At 39.9% G+C, this 15,969-nt stretch overlaps 2 protein-coding genes across 2 annotated transcripts; both read right to left on the reverse strand.

Moving 5' to 3' along the window:
* Positions 1-1,803: 1,803 nt before the first annotated feature.
* On the reverse strand, positions 1,804-5,193 carry LOC102787164 (macrophage-expressed gene 1 protein-like). Its single transcript, XM_087849206.1, has 2 exons — positions 4,744-5,193; positions 1,804-3,935 (listed from the first exon to the last, which is right to left on the reverse strand). Exons 1-2 carry the CDS (start codon positions 5,191-5,193, stop codon positions 2,262-2,264), a joined length of 2,124 nt encoding a protein of 707 aa, XP_087705332.1. The 3' UTR covers positions 1,804-2,261.
* A 9,041-nt stretch (positions 5,194-14,234) lies between these two features.
* On the reverse strand, positions 14,235-15,087 carry LOC102786264 (histone H1.01). Its single transcript, XM_006789776.3, has one exon. It carries the CDS (start codon positions 15,000-15,002, stop codon positions 14,439-14,441), a length of 564 nt encoding a protein of 187 aa, XP_006789839.1. The 5' UTR covers positions 15,003-15,087; the 3' UTR covers positions 14,235-14,438.
* Positions 15,088-15,969: the final 882 nt, after the last annotated feature.

A 15,969-nucleotide genomic window follows, 5' to 3' on the forward strand; every position in this document is an offset into this window, starting at 1 on the left:
CCAGATGGTGGACTAGAAATTAGGACCTTCTTGCTGTGAGGCAGTAGTGCTTATCCCTGTGCTGCCATGCTCCCCAAGACATCCAGCCTTCATATGTGAGTAACATTTGTTTAATTTGTGCACTAAAGGATATGTCACACCCTGGTCAAAAATGATTCCAGGGTGTTTCACAGAGTTACTGGAGACCATCCTGATTGAACATCAAGTCTGACATTTTTAGCTCACCTTTTGTGGGTGAGACGAGGGAGTCGAATGACACAGTTTGTTGGGTTTACTTAGACTTTCTAAGACTTTTTTTTAGGTTCCAGGTCCCCACTAAGTGTCACAGCACTCTTGCACCACCTGCTGGAAAGGTAAATTAATCCCCTTCATTGGCAGCTGGAGTGTGAATGCTATACGTACCAGTATGTGTTGTGTTTTGCATCTTTGTTCCACAACAGGTGTTCATTGATCTACTGTGTGTATAAAACAAACACATTCTTATTACTCATAGGGTAACATATCATGTTAACCATAGATTAGGATTCAAAATACAATTTATCAGTTTTTCTAGATCATTTGAAGTCGGATGCTTCAATTATTTTATATGTCAATCACTCAGAGAACTGAAACAGCTGGCCCGCATATATCCACAGATATGCTACACAGCCATACTTCACTCTGTGTTAACTAAAAAGCCTGCCATAAAAGAGCTAAAAGAAAGAGGTGAGTCTTCAGTCTTGTGTTCTGAAAAACATTCAAAAGAGAGAGTAAAACGACCACTCGCATAGCACAAATTGCTTCCTCACCTAAAAAGAGAGCAACTTTCATATAGAAAATTCTATTGTGCGTGTTGACCACAAGAGGACAGTATTGGTGCTACATTAGTGGAAAAAAAATTAAGTAAAGTAAGTAGAAGTAAATATACTTATGTTTGAAAATACTCCAGTAAAAGTACTGATTCAACTTCTTTACTCAAGTAAAAGTGAAAAATACCGGCTCTAAAAAGTACAGATATTTGTTTAAAAAAAAATGTCAGAAAAATAAAGTAAACTACAGATACCTGATAATTCTGCTTAAGTACAGTAATTATTTGTAATTTGTTACTTCTCACCTCTGGTTATGTGTGTTTTATTTAAAGTAGTTTTAAACAAAGTCTCATGCAACTTCTTAATATTTGTGCAAAATTATTTATAACAATTGTTTATAACAAACATGGCATTCTGCATTCAGCTAGGCCTGAAGATGGCAGTATTGGTTCAATCTGTAGTTGGAAAGTCTCCTCTGATTTCTGTTTTAAAAGCACCACTTAGTACTTTCAAAGACGGTGTGTCACAAAGCTATCTGTCCACATCTACAGTAGTCTAAAATTAAGACAGCATGGTTGACAAATCATTGTTGGCAAAGATGCATAAGAAGGTCTCTTGTCAGCCTCACACATGTAGAGTTTGGAAGTAGAAGTTAAGATCAAGATAGAAACAGTGCAAACCAAAGATAGCCACTTCCTCCTGCATCAAGACTGATGATGATGTGATCTCCATAGCACAATCTTCTCTGTGCCGCTATCGACTTACAGAGAAAGTCTTGAATTCGGCGCAGATTGTATTTTATTGTAAGTGTTTTTAAAAACTCTGCCATAAGGGGTGTCATGTAAAAGAAATACAAACTTTCATAGCCGCTTTCATTCTGGGACTCTACAGGGCTAGAAGCATACAACGCATAATATTAGTAATGTGCACAATAAAAACAGTTTTCATTTTAATCAGCTTAAGATACATAACAGAAAAGGTGTGCAAGAAACTACACAAAACAGAAAACTGTCTTTTTCTTTGATTGTTTATTAGAATATATTGTGGAAAAAATGAAAACCCTTCTCAGATTATCTATTATACATGTTTTTCTTGAAAGTATTTGCAAACAAAGTCATGCATACAGTGCTTAGATATTTACAAAAGAATTTTACAGCATGATCTTATGCATCTTGGGCCTTAGTATAAAAATCACCCCTGCTTTCCCTTTTTGATGGCTCCATCTGGTGATTTCAGAGGCAGACTGCTACAAAGTCATTTCTCCCTGCATATATGTTAATAGTCTACAGGTTAAAGTACAAAATGTGGAGCATAATAAACTAAAGTAATGTAAAGACTGATTCAAAATAGAAGCTCTTAAATGTAAGTATTATCCAGTGCTGTAAGAAGCATGAATGTGGAGACAATCAAAAGAGAAGTTCAAAGCTAAACCTGCCACGCCGGTTTAATTTCTCTATGTGAGTGATTAAGCTTCTAAGCTGTGTTCTGCTCGGGAGCCTCATCTTGCTGTGACTCCCTCTCAACTTCTTCACGTATTTCCTCATAACCTCTACTTCTAAGATGTGGCATCCTTCTCCTCCGCTTGAATAGGACCACTCCCACTATGGCCACCATCAGCATCACACCCATCACACCAAAAACTACACCTGCCTTTTCTCCATTAGACATCTGACTGAGTTCAGGGTTAAGGCCTTGAACAATTTCCTGGATTTCTTCTGTTTTGGCAAGTTTCCACATTTTGGTCTGGCCCACTCTCACCCAGCTGTTTTCTCCTTCAGTCATCACCATTACTGTGTTGGTGGCTTGCATGCTGATAAGTGGACGTTTTGTGAATGGAGGCAGACGAATTGGTTTGAGCTCCCCACCTGTGAACAGTCCAGACTGAACACAGTAGAGGATTTCACAGCCATCACTGATTGCAGCAAGGTGCTGACTGAACTTGGGAGGGCACCTGCGTTGATTACTTGCCAGTGGGTTGGTTGACTGACAGCTGAAGAGACCTCCGAATGGTACTGAGAATCTGGTACCTGCCTCATAGTCATTACTCAAACAGATCACCTCACCATCTGAGAAAAAATTTACTGGAATGAAATTTGGGGGACAACTTTTGCTTTTCGTGAGGGGGTTCAGGAGCGAGGGGCTGTATATACCGCCAAACAGATACCCTGAGTTTTCTGGAGCCTGTCCATTTATAGAGCACCAGTAGGTGTTGATGCGAGCAGAACGAACATAGTTGTTGTCTTGACAACGCGTTTTATGACAAGTGAAAAAACCCCAACAGGAATGACTTTCCCTATGACATTCATACTTAGAGTAACTCTGAAGTCTCACCTCTGATCTGAGTAAAGTTGGTGAGTAAGGTGGACGACAGGAGAAATCACCTGTATCTGGGTTTTTCTGGGCCAGGGCATCACATAGTGGATCTGCATCTGAGCTGATTTTAACACACTCTTGGTAGACACCACCAAAACTGAGGTTTGTAGCGGGACCCTCACAGGAATTATCATCCATGTTAGCCTGGAAGTTGAAGTTCTTGGAGTTGACATCAACACATCCAGGGCGAGTATTGATCTTGTAGTAGCGCTCTACAGCCTGACTGACTTTAAGAGCAACTTTTCCAATCGTAGGGTGTGGCAGATCAGTGAGAGTGTTGGTGTTTATAAAATAGTGCAGAGGAAATCCTGAACGATCGATGGCAACAAGGTTGTTTCTGGTACTTTCCTGCCACTTCTGCAGAGTGATGCCAGGATAAAAAGTTGTGCCTCCGTGGCTTTGAATGAGAGAGTATGTAATGTTGGACTGATATGTATGAAGCGATGAGCTCTGTTGGGCACTTTGACTGCTAATGTCAAACTTCAGCTTATCAAAGAAGTTTAATCCAGCCTGTGCTTTAACAGAGGAGCTTTGTGACTGGCTGTCTGACACATAAGAGGAACGGAGATAGTCCTCCTGCACCAAAGCCGCCCCAGCATCCACACTAGTGATGACATGAGTCCCATAGTCCAGCACCATCTTCTCCGAGAGATAGTCTGCACTTCTCGTCTGGTTGTTTTCAATCGCATCAGCGATGTCTCTGACTTGCTGAACAAATCGTGCGTCCAGAGTGAAGTCTGGATATGCCTTAACTGTGTAGAGGAAGTTGCGAACCTTTGAAAGAGAGGATTATAAGATTAATTATTGTTGTACATCACTGTGTATCTCAATCTCTTCTTTATTTTCTGTAATTAAAATTACTTTTAACGTATGTGCTGAGACTACAGTTAAAAAAGCTTTTAAAAGTGCATTATATAGGATCATAAAGGAATAAAATACTAAAGCTAAATTTCTAAGGATGTTCTACAACACTGTGCTGGAGTCTGCTATTTTTTATGCTGTGGTCTGCTGGCGTGGTGGAATGGCAGAGAGGGACATGGGGAAACATAACAAACTGGTAGCAGCTGTCAGAATCTATAACACAGTTTAACATGGTTATCTTATTCATTACCAGTTTAATTGACATATCACTTGTTTTTAATTGCTGTTACTCATTTGCATCTTGTTTGTACATATTTCACCAGGAGTATTCATACCCCCCCCCCCCCCTCCACCACACACACACACACACACACACACACACACACACACACACACACACACTTGTGTACATGTCTCTGCAGATTTTATACATGTCTCTGTACACTTTTATGCATATCTCAGTGACTTATGTATATAGGACTACTTTGTGTCTATATTCCTCTTGCTATAAGAGTTGTATAGCACCCAAATTTCTCATTCGTTTGATAATAAAGGTTTATTCTATTCTATTTTATTCTAAATATAATGTCTTAGCATACTGTACAAATACTGTATGATTAATAAACGGTAAATTGCTTAATATAAAAAAATGTCTCAACATCAGTACTGTGCATTTTCCTTTACCTTTATTGTTATTTATTCAAAACATCTGAAAACTTACCTGCACTCTGGCTGTGGTTGATGAGTCTTTGACCTGATGGGTTTTCATTCTAGTGTTCTCAACAGAAAATTTACCATTGAGCACCGTGAGGAAGGATATGTCAGCATTAATGGAGTGAGATGTCGAGCTTTTCTGCTCAAGCCAGGAACTGATGATCTCTGAGCTGGTCTCCACACCTGTCTGTTTTTGGGGGATGACAAACACTTCATCTGGAATGAGGTAGAGCCCGTCCTCAGTGGTCTGGCACTGGGAGTAGCTGAGGTTCATAACTCGACCCATGTCCATGTTCCGAAGGTTGTCCCAGCCTCCACCTGGCAGCACCTCCAGTGCTGTGATGGAGAGGTTGGTAGAAGCACGGCATTGTCTGAGCCAGTTTGTTGGACGGCTCACAGGTACTGAAGAGCAGACATGAAGGAAAGAGAGAGCCAGGAGGGTCACTGCAGTTTTCATGATGACTGTGTCAAAAGTGAGTGCTGCTGACACCACTGACTATAAACCCTAAGCCCCTCCTACTTTTGGGCAGTTTATCATATGACAAAGAGGAACATCTTTTTCCACAACCTTAGCTTATTAGCTTATTCCCTCACAGAAAAATGTCTTATCAGTAAAATGTAGCCACAGTAAAGGCACCATACCTTTTATTTACCTACTGGACATAAACCTGCAGTGATTTATCTAATGTTTCAGGTCATTTAAAGCTGTTATTTCATCAGTCAGTGCCAAAGTGTGCTGAAATGAATTCAAAGATGAATGAATTCATAGGAAGGTGCAGTTAGTTGGGTAAATGAGAGCTCCTAGGAGGAAAAAAAATATTTATTAAACTTGCAAAAGTGCACAATAATCTGGCAAAAGAAAATAATATTTAAGTAAGAGAAGTAAAATCAAAAACCTCTGCACCAGAAACGGGTAGGCTGGTTAAGTCTTCCTCATATTAAAAGGAACTGAAAGTTGATCTGAAAACATGTTGTGTCTTGCACTCACATGAGTGCACGTCACTGGGTTTTTCCTGAAAATTTCTCAGTTTCTACCCAGAAGTTGATAATAAGCTCTCTGCATGTTTCCTCTTACATGCATGGGGATGTCTACCTCATTTCCAATAGTTTATTTTTGATGTGTGACTTCTTTTGGTTATGTGAAAAAAAGGGGTGGGGTGGGGGTGGGGGGGACACTCTCCACACATTTAGCTCTTGTTTCCTGTCTGCTGTATGGAAAAAGCCTTAATTGTGACCTCAGTTTTGACAAGATCCCCAACACCACTGTCTGAAATGCAACACCTCACTGTTCTACCTCTTTCCTTACCTCCTCCACACATGCAATATCAACTAAAAAAGGTCAAGTTTGGGTTCATCACTTCATAAAACCGGTTGTCCCTGATTTTCACTCCAGTTCTTGTGTAATATGGCATACATTTGGCTTTTTTTCCTGTTTCCCTTCCTTAAGAATGGCTTGACAGCCGCCCTTTTGATGAGATCATTTTAACTTTTGACTCAAGGCCCAGATGCAGTTTTCAGGTCCCGTGCGAGGTCTTTTAGAGTCTTTCCTGTTTCTTAAGGACAGGACTTGTAGATACTGTTCATCTGCTGTTGATAGTTTTTTTTAGGCCTGCAACTTCTTCTTTTGTCCTGTGATTGTGCATTTCCCTTTTTTATTTTTTTTTAAATTGCACCACATGCCCAGTTTTGCCTATGCAAAAACAATTTTTGGTTAATAGGTCTTTGGGAATCATTTTGTTTGTGCACAAATACTATTTTATATCTCCAAAGTGTTGTCTTTGACATAAAAACCTCTTTAGAGTCAACTAAAGAAATGTGAACATATGGTGTGTTTTTGCAACAGGCTTGTACCGTGCACAGGTACATGTTGTGAACTGAAATTTTTTTAGCTTCTTTTAATAATGCTATTAGAGATGCGAGGGCTGCCTATTCCTTACAAATTGTTACAAAGAGCAGAGGTAATAATAAGGTGCTTTCAACACCATTAGTGACATGCTACTCCTGCTCTACCTGCAGCCCCTATTTCCTCTAATGAAGATTGTGAAAATTTTCTGTCTTTTCTGCTTGCAAAAATTAATAATGTAAGAATGATTTTTTTACAATCAGTACCTGTTTTGTCTGTCTCTACCCCATCTCGGACCGTCATCTTGGATACTTTCTCTCCTGTTTCACTACATGTGCTGGTAAAACTAGTGAATTCAGTGAAAGCATCTTCTTGTTGTTGTTGCACCTGCATCATTATTCAAAAATGTCTTCCAGTCTATTGGTCCATGTGTGCTCACTTTAATCAACTATTCACTGGCATCTGGTATAGTTCTGGTTTATTTTAAAAATGCTGCTATTCTCCCACTTTTAAAAAAATCCCAGCCAGACCCTTCTCTTTGGAGCAGTTACAGGCCAAACTCTAAATTACTGTTAATTTCTAAGCTTCTAGAAGAGGTTGTGGCTAAGCAACTTATAGAGGCTCTGGACAAAGATAGCTTTTCTTGATACGTTTCAGTCCGGCTTTCGTAGAGTTCACTCCACGCAAACAGCCCTTCTTAGGGTCTCTGGCAACATTTTGATAAGTAATGATGCAGGAAAATGCTCTGTTCTGCTTATGTTGGACCTCACCTCGGCGTTTGACACAGTTAACCACCATATCCTGCTTGAAAGGCCAAACCATTTGGGTTGGTGTCTGTGGAACTGCCTTAGAGTGGTTCTCCTCATATTTACATCACCAATGTTTTTCTGTGGGGTTTCTGATTTTAGGTCATCCTCTACCTCCCTTACTTATGGTGTCCCTCAAGGTTCGGTCTTGGGGTCTTTATTGTTTTTAATGTATCTTCAATCAGACCAGGAGTGACATGTTTAGCCGCATGTTCTCCTTAAATTGCTGGCTGTCTGAGTGGTGTCCCAGAAACGATGTGGGCTTCATAGATAATTGGCAAACCTTCTGGAGGAAACCTGGTCTTGTTAGGAGAGATGGCATCCATCCCACTTTGGATGGAGCAGCTCTCATTTCTAGAAATATGGACAAATTTATTAAACCCCTCAAAACATGACTATCCAGAGTTGGGACCAGGAAGCAGAGTTGCAGTCTTACACGCCTCTCTGCAGCTTCTCTCCTCCTGCTACCCCCCCAAAAACCCAAAAACCCATCTCCATAGAGACTGTGTCTGCTTCCAAAAAGACAAAAAACAAACTAAAAACCAGCAACAAACAACTTAAACATTTACAAAGAAAGAACAATACAGTATCCACATCTGAACCAAAGAGTAAAACAGTGAAATGTGGATTATTAAATATTAGGTCTCTCTCTTCCAAGTCTCTGTTAGTACATGACTTAATAAATGATCAACAAATTGATTTACTCTGCCTTACAGAAACCTGGTTGCAGCAGGATGATTATGTTAGCTTAAATGAATCAACACCCCCGAGTCATTCTAACTACCAGAAATCTCGAAGCACAGGTCGAGGGGGCGGTGTGGCAGCAATTTTTCACACCAGTCTATTAATTAATGAAAGACCAAGACAGACTTTTAATTCATTTGAAAGCCTGATGCTTAACATTATCCACCCCAGCTGTGTAACTCAGAAACCAGTCTTACTTGTTATCATCTATCGTCCACCTGGGCCTTACACAGAGTTTCTGTCTGATTTCTCAGACTTTATATCTGATTTAGTTCTGAGCTCAGATAAAATAATTATTGTGGGTGATTTTAACATCCATGTAGATGCTAAAAATGACAGCCTCAACATGGCATTCAATCTGTTGTTAGACTCAATTGGTTTCTCTCAAAATGTAAAAGAACCCACCCACCACTTTAATCACACTCTAGATCTGGTTTTAACATATGGCATAGAAACTGAACATTTAACAGTGTTTCCTGAAAACCCTCTCCTGTCTGATCATTTCTTGATAACATTTACATTTACAATAATTGATTACGCAGCAGTGGAGGGTGGACTTTATCAAAGTAGATGTCTTTCTGAAAGCGCTGTAACTAAGTTTAAGAATATAATCCAGCCACTGTTATCATCGTCAATGCCCTGTACCAACACAGAGCAGAGCAGCTATCTGAACGCTACCCCAACAGAGGTCGATTATCTTGTTAATAATTTCACCTCCTCACTACGTACGACTCTGGATACTGTAGCTCCAGTGAAAACTAAGGTCTCTAATCAGAAGTACATGACCCCGTGGTATAATTCTCAAACACGTACCCTCAAGCAGACGACTCGTAATCTGGAGAGGAAATGGCGTGTCACAAATTTAGAGGATCATCATTTAGCCTGGAGAAATAGTTTGTTGCTTTATAAGAAAGCCCTCCGCAAAGCCAGAACAGCTTACTATTCGTCACTGATTGAAGAAAATAAGAACAACCCCAGGTTTCTCTTCAGCACTGTAGCCAGGCTGACAAAAAGCCAGAGCTCTTTTGAGCCAACCATCCCTTTAACGTTAACTAGTGATGACTTCATGAACTTCTTCACAAATAAAATTTTTATCATTAGAGAAAAAATTACCAATAATCATCCCACAGATGTAATATTATCTACAGCTACTTGTAGTTCCATTGATGTTAAGTTAGACTCTTTTTTTCCAATCGATCTTTCTGAGTTAACGTCAATAATTACTTCCTCCAAACCATCAACGTGTCTTTTAGACCCCATTCCTACAAAACTGCTCAAAGAAGTTCTGCCATTGATTAATTCTTCGATCTTATATATGATCAACCTATCTCTAATAATCGGCTATGTACCACAGGCCTTCAAGGTGGCTGCAGTTAAACCTTTACTCAAAAAGCCATCTCTAGACCCAGCAGTCTTAGCTAATTATAGGCCAATCTCCAACCTTCCTTTCATATCAAAAATCCTTGAAAGAGTAGTTGTCAAACAGCTAACAGATCATCTGCAGAGGAATGGTTTATTTGAAGAGTTTCAGTCAGGTTTCAGAGCTCATCACAGCACAGAAACAGCTTTAGTGAAGGTTACAAATGATCTTCTTATGGCCTCTGACAGTGGACTCATCTCTGTGCTTGTCCTTCTTGACCTTAGTGCAGCATTCGATACTGTTGACCATAATATTCTATTAGAGCGATTAGAACATGCTGTAGGTATTACAGGTATTGCACTGCAGTGGTTTGTATCATATCTATCTAATAGACTCCAATTTGTGCATGTAAATGGAGAGTCCTCTTCACACACTGAGGTTAATTATGGAGTTCCACAGGGTTCAGTGCTAGGACCAATTCTGTTTACATTATACATGCTTCCCCTAGGCAGCATCATTAGAAGACATAGCATACATTTTCACTGCTATGCAGATGACACCCAGCTCTATCTGTCCATGAAGCCAGATAACACACACCAATTAGTTAAACTGCAGGAATGTCTTAAAGACATAAAAACTTGGATGGCCACTAACTTTCTGCTTCTCAACTCAGATAAAACTGAGGTCATTGTACTCGGCGCTGAAAAGCTTAGAAATATGGTATCTAACCAGATTCTTACTCTGGATGGCATTACCTTGGCCTCCAGTAACACTGTGAGGAACCTTGGAGTCATTTTTGACCAGGATATGTCCTTCAACGCACATATTAAACAAATATGTAAGACTGCGTTCTTCCATTTGCGCAACATCTCTAAAATTAGAAATATCCTGTCTCAGAGTGACGCTGAAAAACTAGTTCATGCATTTATTACTTCCAGGCTGGACTACTGCAATTCATTATTATCAGGATGTCCAAAAAACTCACTGAAAAGCCTTCAGTTAATCCAAAATGCTGCAGCAAGAGTACTGACAGGGACTAGAAAGAGAGAGCATATTTCTCCTGTTTTGGCTTCCCTTCATTGGCTTCCTGTTAAATCCAGAATTGAATTCAAAATCCTGCTCCTCACATACAAGGTCTTAAATAATCAGGCCCCATCTTATCTTAATGACCTTGTAGTACCATATCACCCTATTAGAGCACTTCGCTCTCGCTCTGCAGGCCTACTTGTTGTTCCTAGAGTATTTAAAAGTAGAATGGGAGGGAGAGCCTTCAGTTTTCAGGCCCCTCTTCTGTGGAACCAGCTTCCAGTTTGGATTCGGGAGACAGACACTATCTCTACTTTTAAGATTAGGCTTAAAACTTTCCTTTTTGCTAAAGCATATAGTTAGGGCTGGACCAGGTGACCCTGAATCCTCCCTTAGTTATGCTGCAATAGATGTAGGCTGCCGGGGGATTCCCATGATGCATTGAGTTTTTCCTTTCCAGTCACCTTTCTCACTCACTATGTATTAACAGACCTCTCTGTATTGAATCGTATCTGTTATTAATCTCTGTCTCTCTTCCACAGCATGTCTTTATCCTGTCTTCCTTCTCTCACCCCAACCGGTCGCAGCAGATGGCCGCCCCTCCCTGAGCCTGGTTCTGCCGGAGGTTTCTTCCTGTTAAAAGGGAGTTTTTCCTTCCCACTGTCGCCAAAGTGCTTGCTCATAGGGGGTCATATGATTGTTGGGCTTTTCTCTGTATCTATGAAGCGCCTTGAGGCGACATTTGTTGTGATTTGGCGCTATATAAATAAAATTGAATTGAATTGAATTGAATCTTCTCCCCCTCCAGCATATAATGGGCTCCTTCAAGGACATCTCTTATCACTGTTATGCTGATGACATTCAGTTTCTTTTAAGCCCCAAGATTTATCCAAGCTCCAGCTTCTGAATGACTGCCTAGATTATATCAAACGTTGGATGGCTGGGTTCCTCCAAATTAACAAGAGGAAAACTGAAATCCTTGTATGCACTCCTGACAGATTTTTACCCCAGATAGTGAAAGCCCTTGGTCCTTTCTCAGTCTATCTTAAGAACCTTAGACGTACCTTTTTTAAAATAGCTTTTGTTTAATTTTTTCCTGTTTTATATTGTCTGTTTTACCTTTCATGACTTATCTTTTTGCAGCATTTCGTGATTCTGTCTAGAAAGGTGCTATGTAAATAAAATTGTACTTATTTGTTGTTTATAAAATGCGTGAAAAAGCTAATCAGTGCCTTGAGTTTATTATTATTGGGTTTATCGTTGATAGTTCTTGATAGTGCTTCATGTTCCCATGTTCCATGTTTTAGTGCCGAGTCTGCATCATGGTGTTATTCTCAGTTTCCTGTTTTACTTTGGTAATCCTTGTCCCATGTTTCTGGTTTCAGCGTTGCTTCCTCATCTTCCATCGTCCCTGCATTGTCCCAGCTGTGTCTCCCTCCTGTCTCGCATTCCCTTATTACGCCAGTATGTATTTAAGCCCTGTGTTTTTCCCTGCCCTTTGTCGCGTCCTCTGCGTTAACTGTGTGTTCATCCCTCGTCCTATGTCATCAGGTTATGACCTGCCACGCTGCTTAATTACATACAGGTACACATGACTATCAGTATAAGGACCTGAAGAATGAGACTATTTCCAGTCACAGAAAAAGTACTTCAAGCAGACTAGATTAAAATCTAACCGTAGTAAAAGGCAGTATCAGAAAAACCACAATTAGAGATTACTGGGTTAAATGTTTAGGTAACAGCCATGATGCTGAATCTGTTGTGCAATTGGACTATCAGATAACACAGTGATTTGTGTTTTTTGATTGTCTAAGTTCAGTTTTAGCTGAATTTGAAAAGGAAAGTTCCATGTGGACAACATGAGAAGCCACTTAGGAGAGTTACAAGTAAATGAGGGACCTTTGCTTTCTTCTGTCAAATCTATTTTATTCATTTCAAAAGTGACTCACTACTTTCTTTTTTATTAGTATTTACAAACACAAAAACTGTTACCTGTTCAAATACAAGTGCGGAAGTATGCAGCAGAAAAGGGAACTAACATTTATTCTTAGTCTAAGCTAAGACTAGCACAGTGTCAGTGTTATTATTAAACAGAAAACATGAAGTAAATGTATAGACATGCTTTGTTTTCACACATACGGTTCCATAGAATCCAATTCCCCTACTTGAGTGCAGACCTGATGATGATTTCGGTCATATTCATAAAGAAATGCAGACAATTGAAAACTGTTCATAAACTTAAATGCACCACTTTACATGGCCAATAATCTCCTGGTACTTTCTGAGCCCAACAATAAAGTTCTAATCTTTAGCAAACTACATATTTTAATGGAAAAAATAAACAAAAAGAAAACGATTCGTACGAATAAACTGCAGAATTTCAATTAATGCATCAATTCAAAACAGCAAAGGGAGAACAACTGATTGTTATTTGTTTTGGTTTATTTTGGGTTAATGTTTGGCACTGAATAAATCAGTATGTTCACACTTTTCTCTCAGTTCCTCTCTCATGCTCTGCCACTGACAAACAGAGTAAAACTTCCAGAGTTACAGGAAATACATTACAGTAGCATGGGCACTGTCTCCATTTTAAACAATTATAACATTTTTCATCTGTTATTTAATTTACAAGAAAAAAAAATCACTCAGTTTTATGGCACATTTTTGAGTGAGAGGGATGCCAGCTTGTATTTGTGCAATAGGGTTCTGTAAAATACTTAGTTGGTTACATTTTTCGTCAGTAATCTGCATGTTACAGTGAAATTAAACCACACACAGTCTATGCATCTGACCCCAGATAAACCTTGCCTACATTTCCAGTTAACAGTTGTTAATTAATCCCGCCAGCAGGTGGCAACACTAAACCACTCAGCTAATGAGTGTCGCGAGTCACTGCTGTTTGGATACCTACAGTCTTTCTTCGTTTTGCTTCTGTAAAGCACCTTCAAAACGCAATCAAGGTGTGATTTTAAATGTAGGCTTTAGTTTGAGAGGCCTTATAGAAATCTACTGTTGATGGTTTTGTAATTTTAACTTACTTGTATCACGTGTCTTTAATTGGTGAAGCTGTGAGCTTGGTTTTTAGTCAGGTGTCTATTTATATTTAAACCTTTGTGAAACTGGGTGTAATTTCTGAGTAGTTAAAGAATTATTTTTGAGGTACCCCCTGGTGTGAATGGTTTTGTAGATTATTTCGCATTAGTTTAAAACCTCATGAAGTCAGAATATAATAATTAACAACAATATCACCCCTTCATCCCTATCATGTTCTCATGCTAAGCTCAGAGTAACAGCTGTCCTCTGCTGTGTACATTCAGTCATAAACTGCGGTAATGAGTGTGATAGAATAAGCCCCTTTTGGGAGATAAGCGGAAACCATGTTGTGATACGCCTATGAAGCCTCACTCTTCTTAGTATTGGTGAGTTCTTACGGCTGTCATAATATACCACTTCCCAAGAAACGGATTACATAGAGTCGAAAACTATATAATTCTGGGAAACTAGCTCCCTGTGCGTAATTGCGCGTAATACGCACTCTTCCCAAACTTAGCGGTGAGTCAGGCAAATCAGCTGTTAAGGCGTCACGCACCAAAAAAAAGTTAACCGCCGTTCAGAAAACATCGATTTTTTTCCTTTTCCCGATATTGTTTGTTTTTTCAATTAAATTTTAGCAGGCTGAAGAATTTCTTTTTTCAGATAAAAGCACACTGCACGCTCTGTAAATGAAAATAATTTTATTTCAAGCAAGTGCTATTCAGTTCATTAGAACATCATGACAGGAAGCAGGAAAGAAAGGCTTGTACAAACTGCGAGTTCATTTTTTCTACTTTAGAAAAAAAAAACTACTTAAAGCTTGACTTGAATGCAGCTCAGTCCGCATAGAGTCCACAAAGACCGGCATTTAGTGTTCAGTGGAAGAGCATTCACTTCTTGGCAGCAGACCTGGTCTTGGAGACTCTGCGTTTGGTCTTCTTTGGGCTCTTTGGCTTCTTGGGCTTCTTGGCCGCAGCGGGTCTCTTGGCTTTCTTCGGGCTCTTTGACTTTCTCCTTTTCTTGGGGGACTTCTTGGCTGCAGGAGTGGCTCCTCCTGCTGCTGCTGTTTTCTTGACGCTGGCCCGCTTGACCTTTTTCGCCTTTGGCTTCTTCTTTCTCACCACCTTCCTCTTCCTAGGTGTGGGGGGCTTTTTGTTGAGCTTGAAAGAGCCCGAAGCCCCGCTGCCCTTGGTCTGGACCAGAGACTTTTTGGTCACCAAGCGCTTCACGGCGATGAGAATCCTGGCATTGTTTTTCACCACATCATATCCACCGGCCTTCAGAGCCTTCTTCAGGGCTGCAAGAGACACACCGCCACGCTGTGTGGATGTGGACAGAGCCTTCAGTATCAAGTCTGACACAGTCAGGCCTGTTTTCTTCCTCGGAGACTTGGCTCTCTTTTTAGGAGATTTGGCCGGAGCTGGCGGAGTCAAAGCAATGGCAGCAGAAGACATTGCAACAGTTGTGATACCGAGATGAAGTCAGTGAGGGCCACAGACAGAATCAGTAGAGAGTGATATCTCTGCTTGCCCTCTTGGCTGGTTGAGGCTTTATAAAACCCCAATGAGAACCGTGTAGAGTCAGTCCCACTGCCACAGTGCGCCTCTTCTCCTCCTCCGCCACTTGATCAAATTTGTGTTTTCTTCAACTGGATAATTCTTTAAAATTCCAACGTTAATTGTCATACAACCATATAAAAGTCACTTCACAGCAATCAGCGAAATGTGAACTGTCTGTCTGTGTGTTTTTATTCAGCATGCGTTCAAATATATTAGCACCTGTTGAGCGATTAGAAGCTGACAAACGAAGAATGCAATGTGGGAATCGTGCTTTTAACATTTTGACTATGTTATATTTCCCAAATAAGTAAGAAAAAAGTTTTACAATCAAATAAGCTCTAACATAGCGACGTGTCTAGTACACCGAGCCCAAAATTTAGTTTTATTTCCACCGTTATTGCGAAATATTTTCACCCAAAGAAGACTCAAGAAACACACTTGCCTTGATTCTATTTCGAGGTAACCACAGAGAGACTTCTAACGATTAATATTCAACTTGGAATCAAAGCAAGGGCGGTCTTTGAGTTGGGGATGATGTGTTAAAGTATAATTAACAGAAAGTTTAGTTTGATATGAATATATGTAACATGAAAGTGAAATTAAGGCTATACATTGTGTATTCACTGTGTGGAGATGGACCAAAGCCAGAGTAGTTATCAGCCTGTGAGGAGGGGCAGCCCAAGAAACGAATTTCTGATTAATTTCCCGGGCTTTCTTTTTAACGAGATACTTTGTGGAATGACTCCAGTGGGGTGCTTGTAGATAAATATAAATTTAAATTAATTTGAATTTAGATCATTTCTTATTTATCCATCAATTAACTTTTATGAGGAAGTGCTGCGCCAAATTGTGCAAAAATAAC

This window comes from Neolamprologus brichardi, chromosome 12 (genome assembly GCF_056152115.1).
Source record: "Neolamprologus brichardi isolate AB-2024 chromosome 12, ASM5615211v1, whole genome shotgun sequence".
Classification (NCBI taxonomy): Eukaryota; Metazoa; Chordata; class Actinopteri; order Cichliformes; family Cichlidae; genus Neolamprologus; species Neolamprologus brichardi.

Excerpts from the sequence above, each read along its gene's own strand:
- LOC102786264 (XM_006789776.3), bottom strand. The coding sequence starts at position 15,002 with ATGTCTTCTGCTGCCATTGCTTTGACTCCGCCAGCTCCGGCCAAATCT.
- LOC102787164 (XM_087849206.1), bottom strand. The coding sequence starts at position 5,193 with ATGAAAACTGCAGTGACCCTCCTGGCTCTCTCTTTCCTTCATGTCTGC. Across the intron at positions 3,936-4,743 it reads CAACCACAGCCAGAGTGCAG|GTTCGCAACTTCCTCTACAC; the intron begins GTAAGTTTTCAG and ends TCTCTTTCAAAG.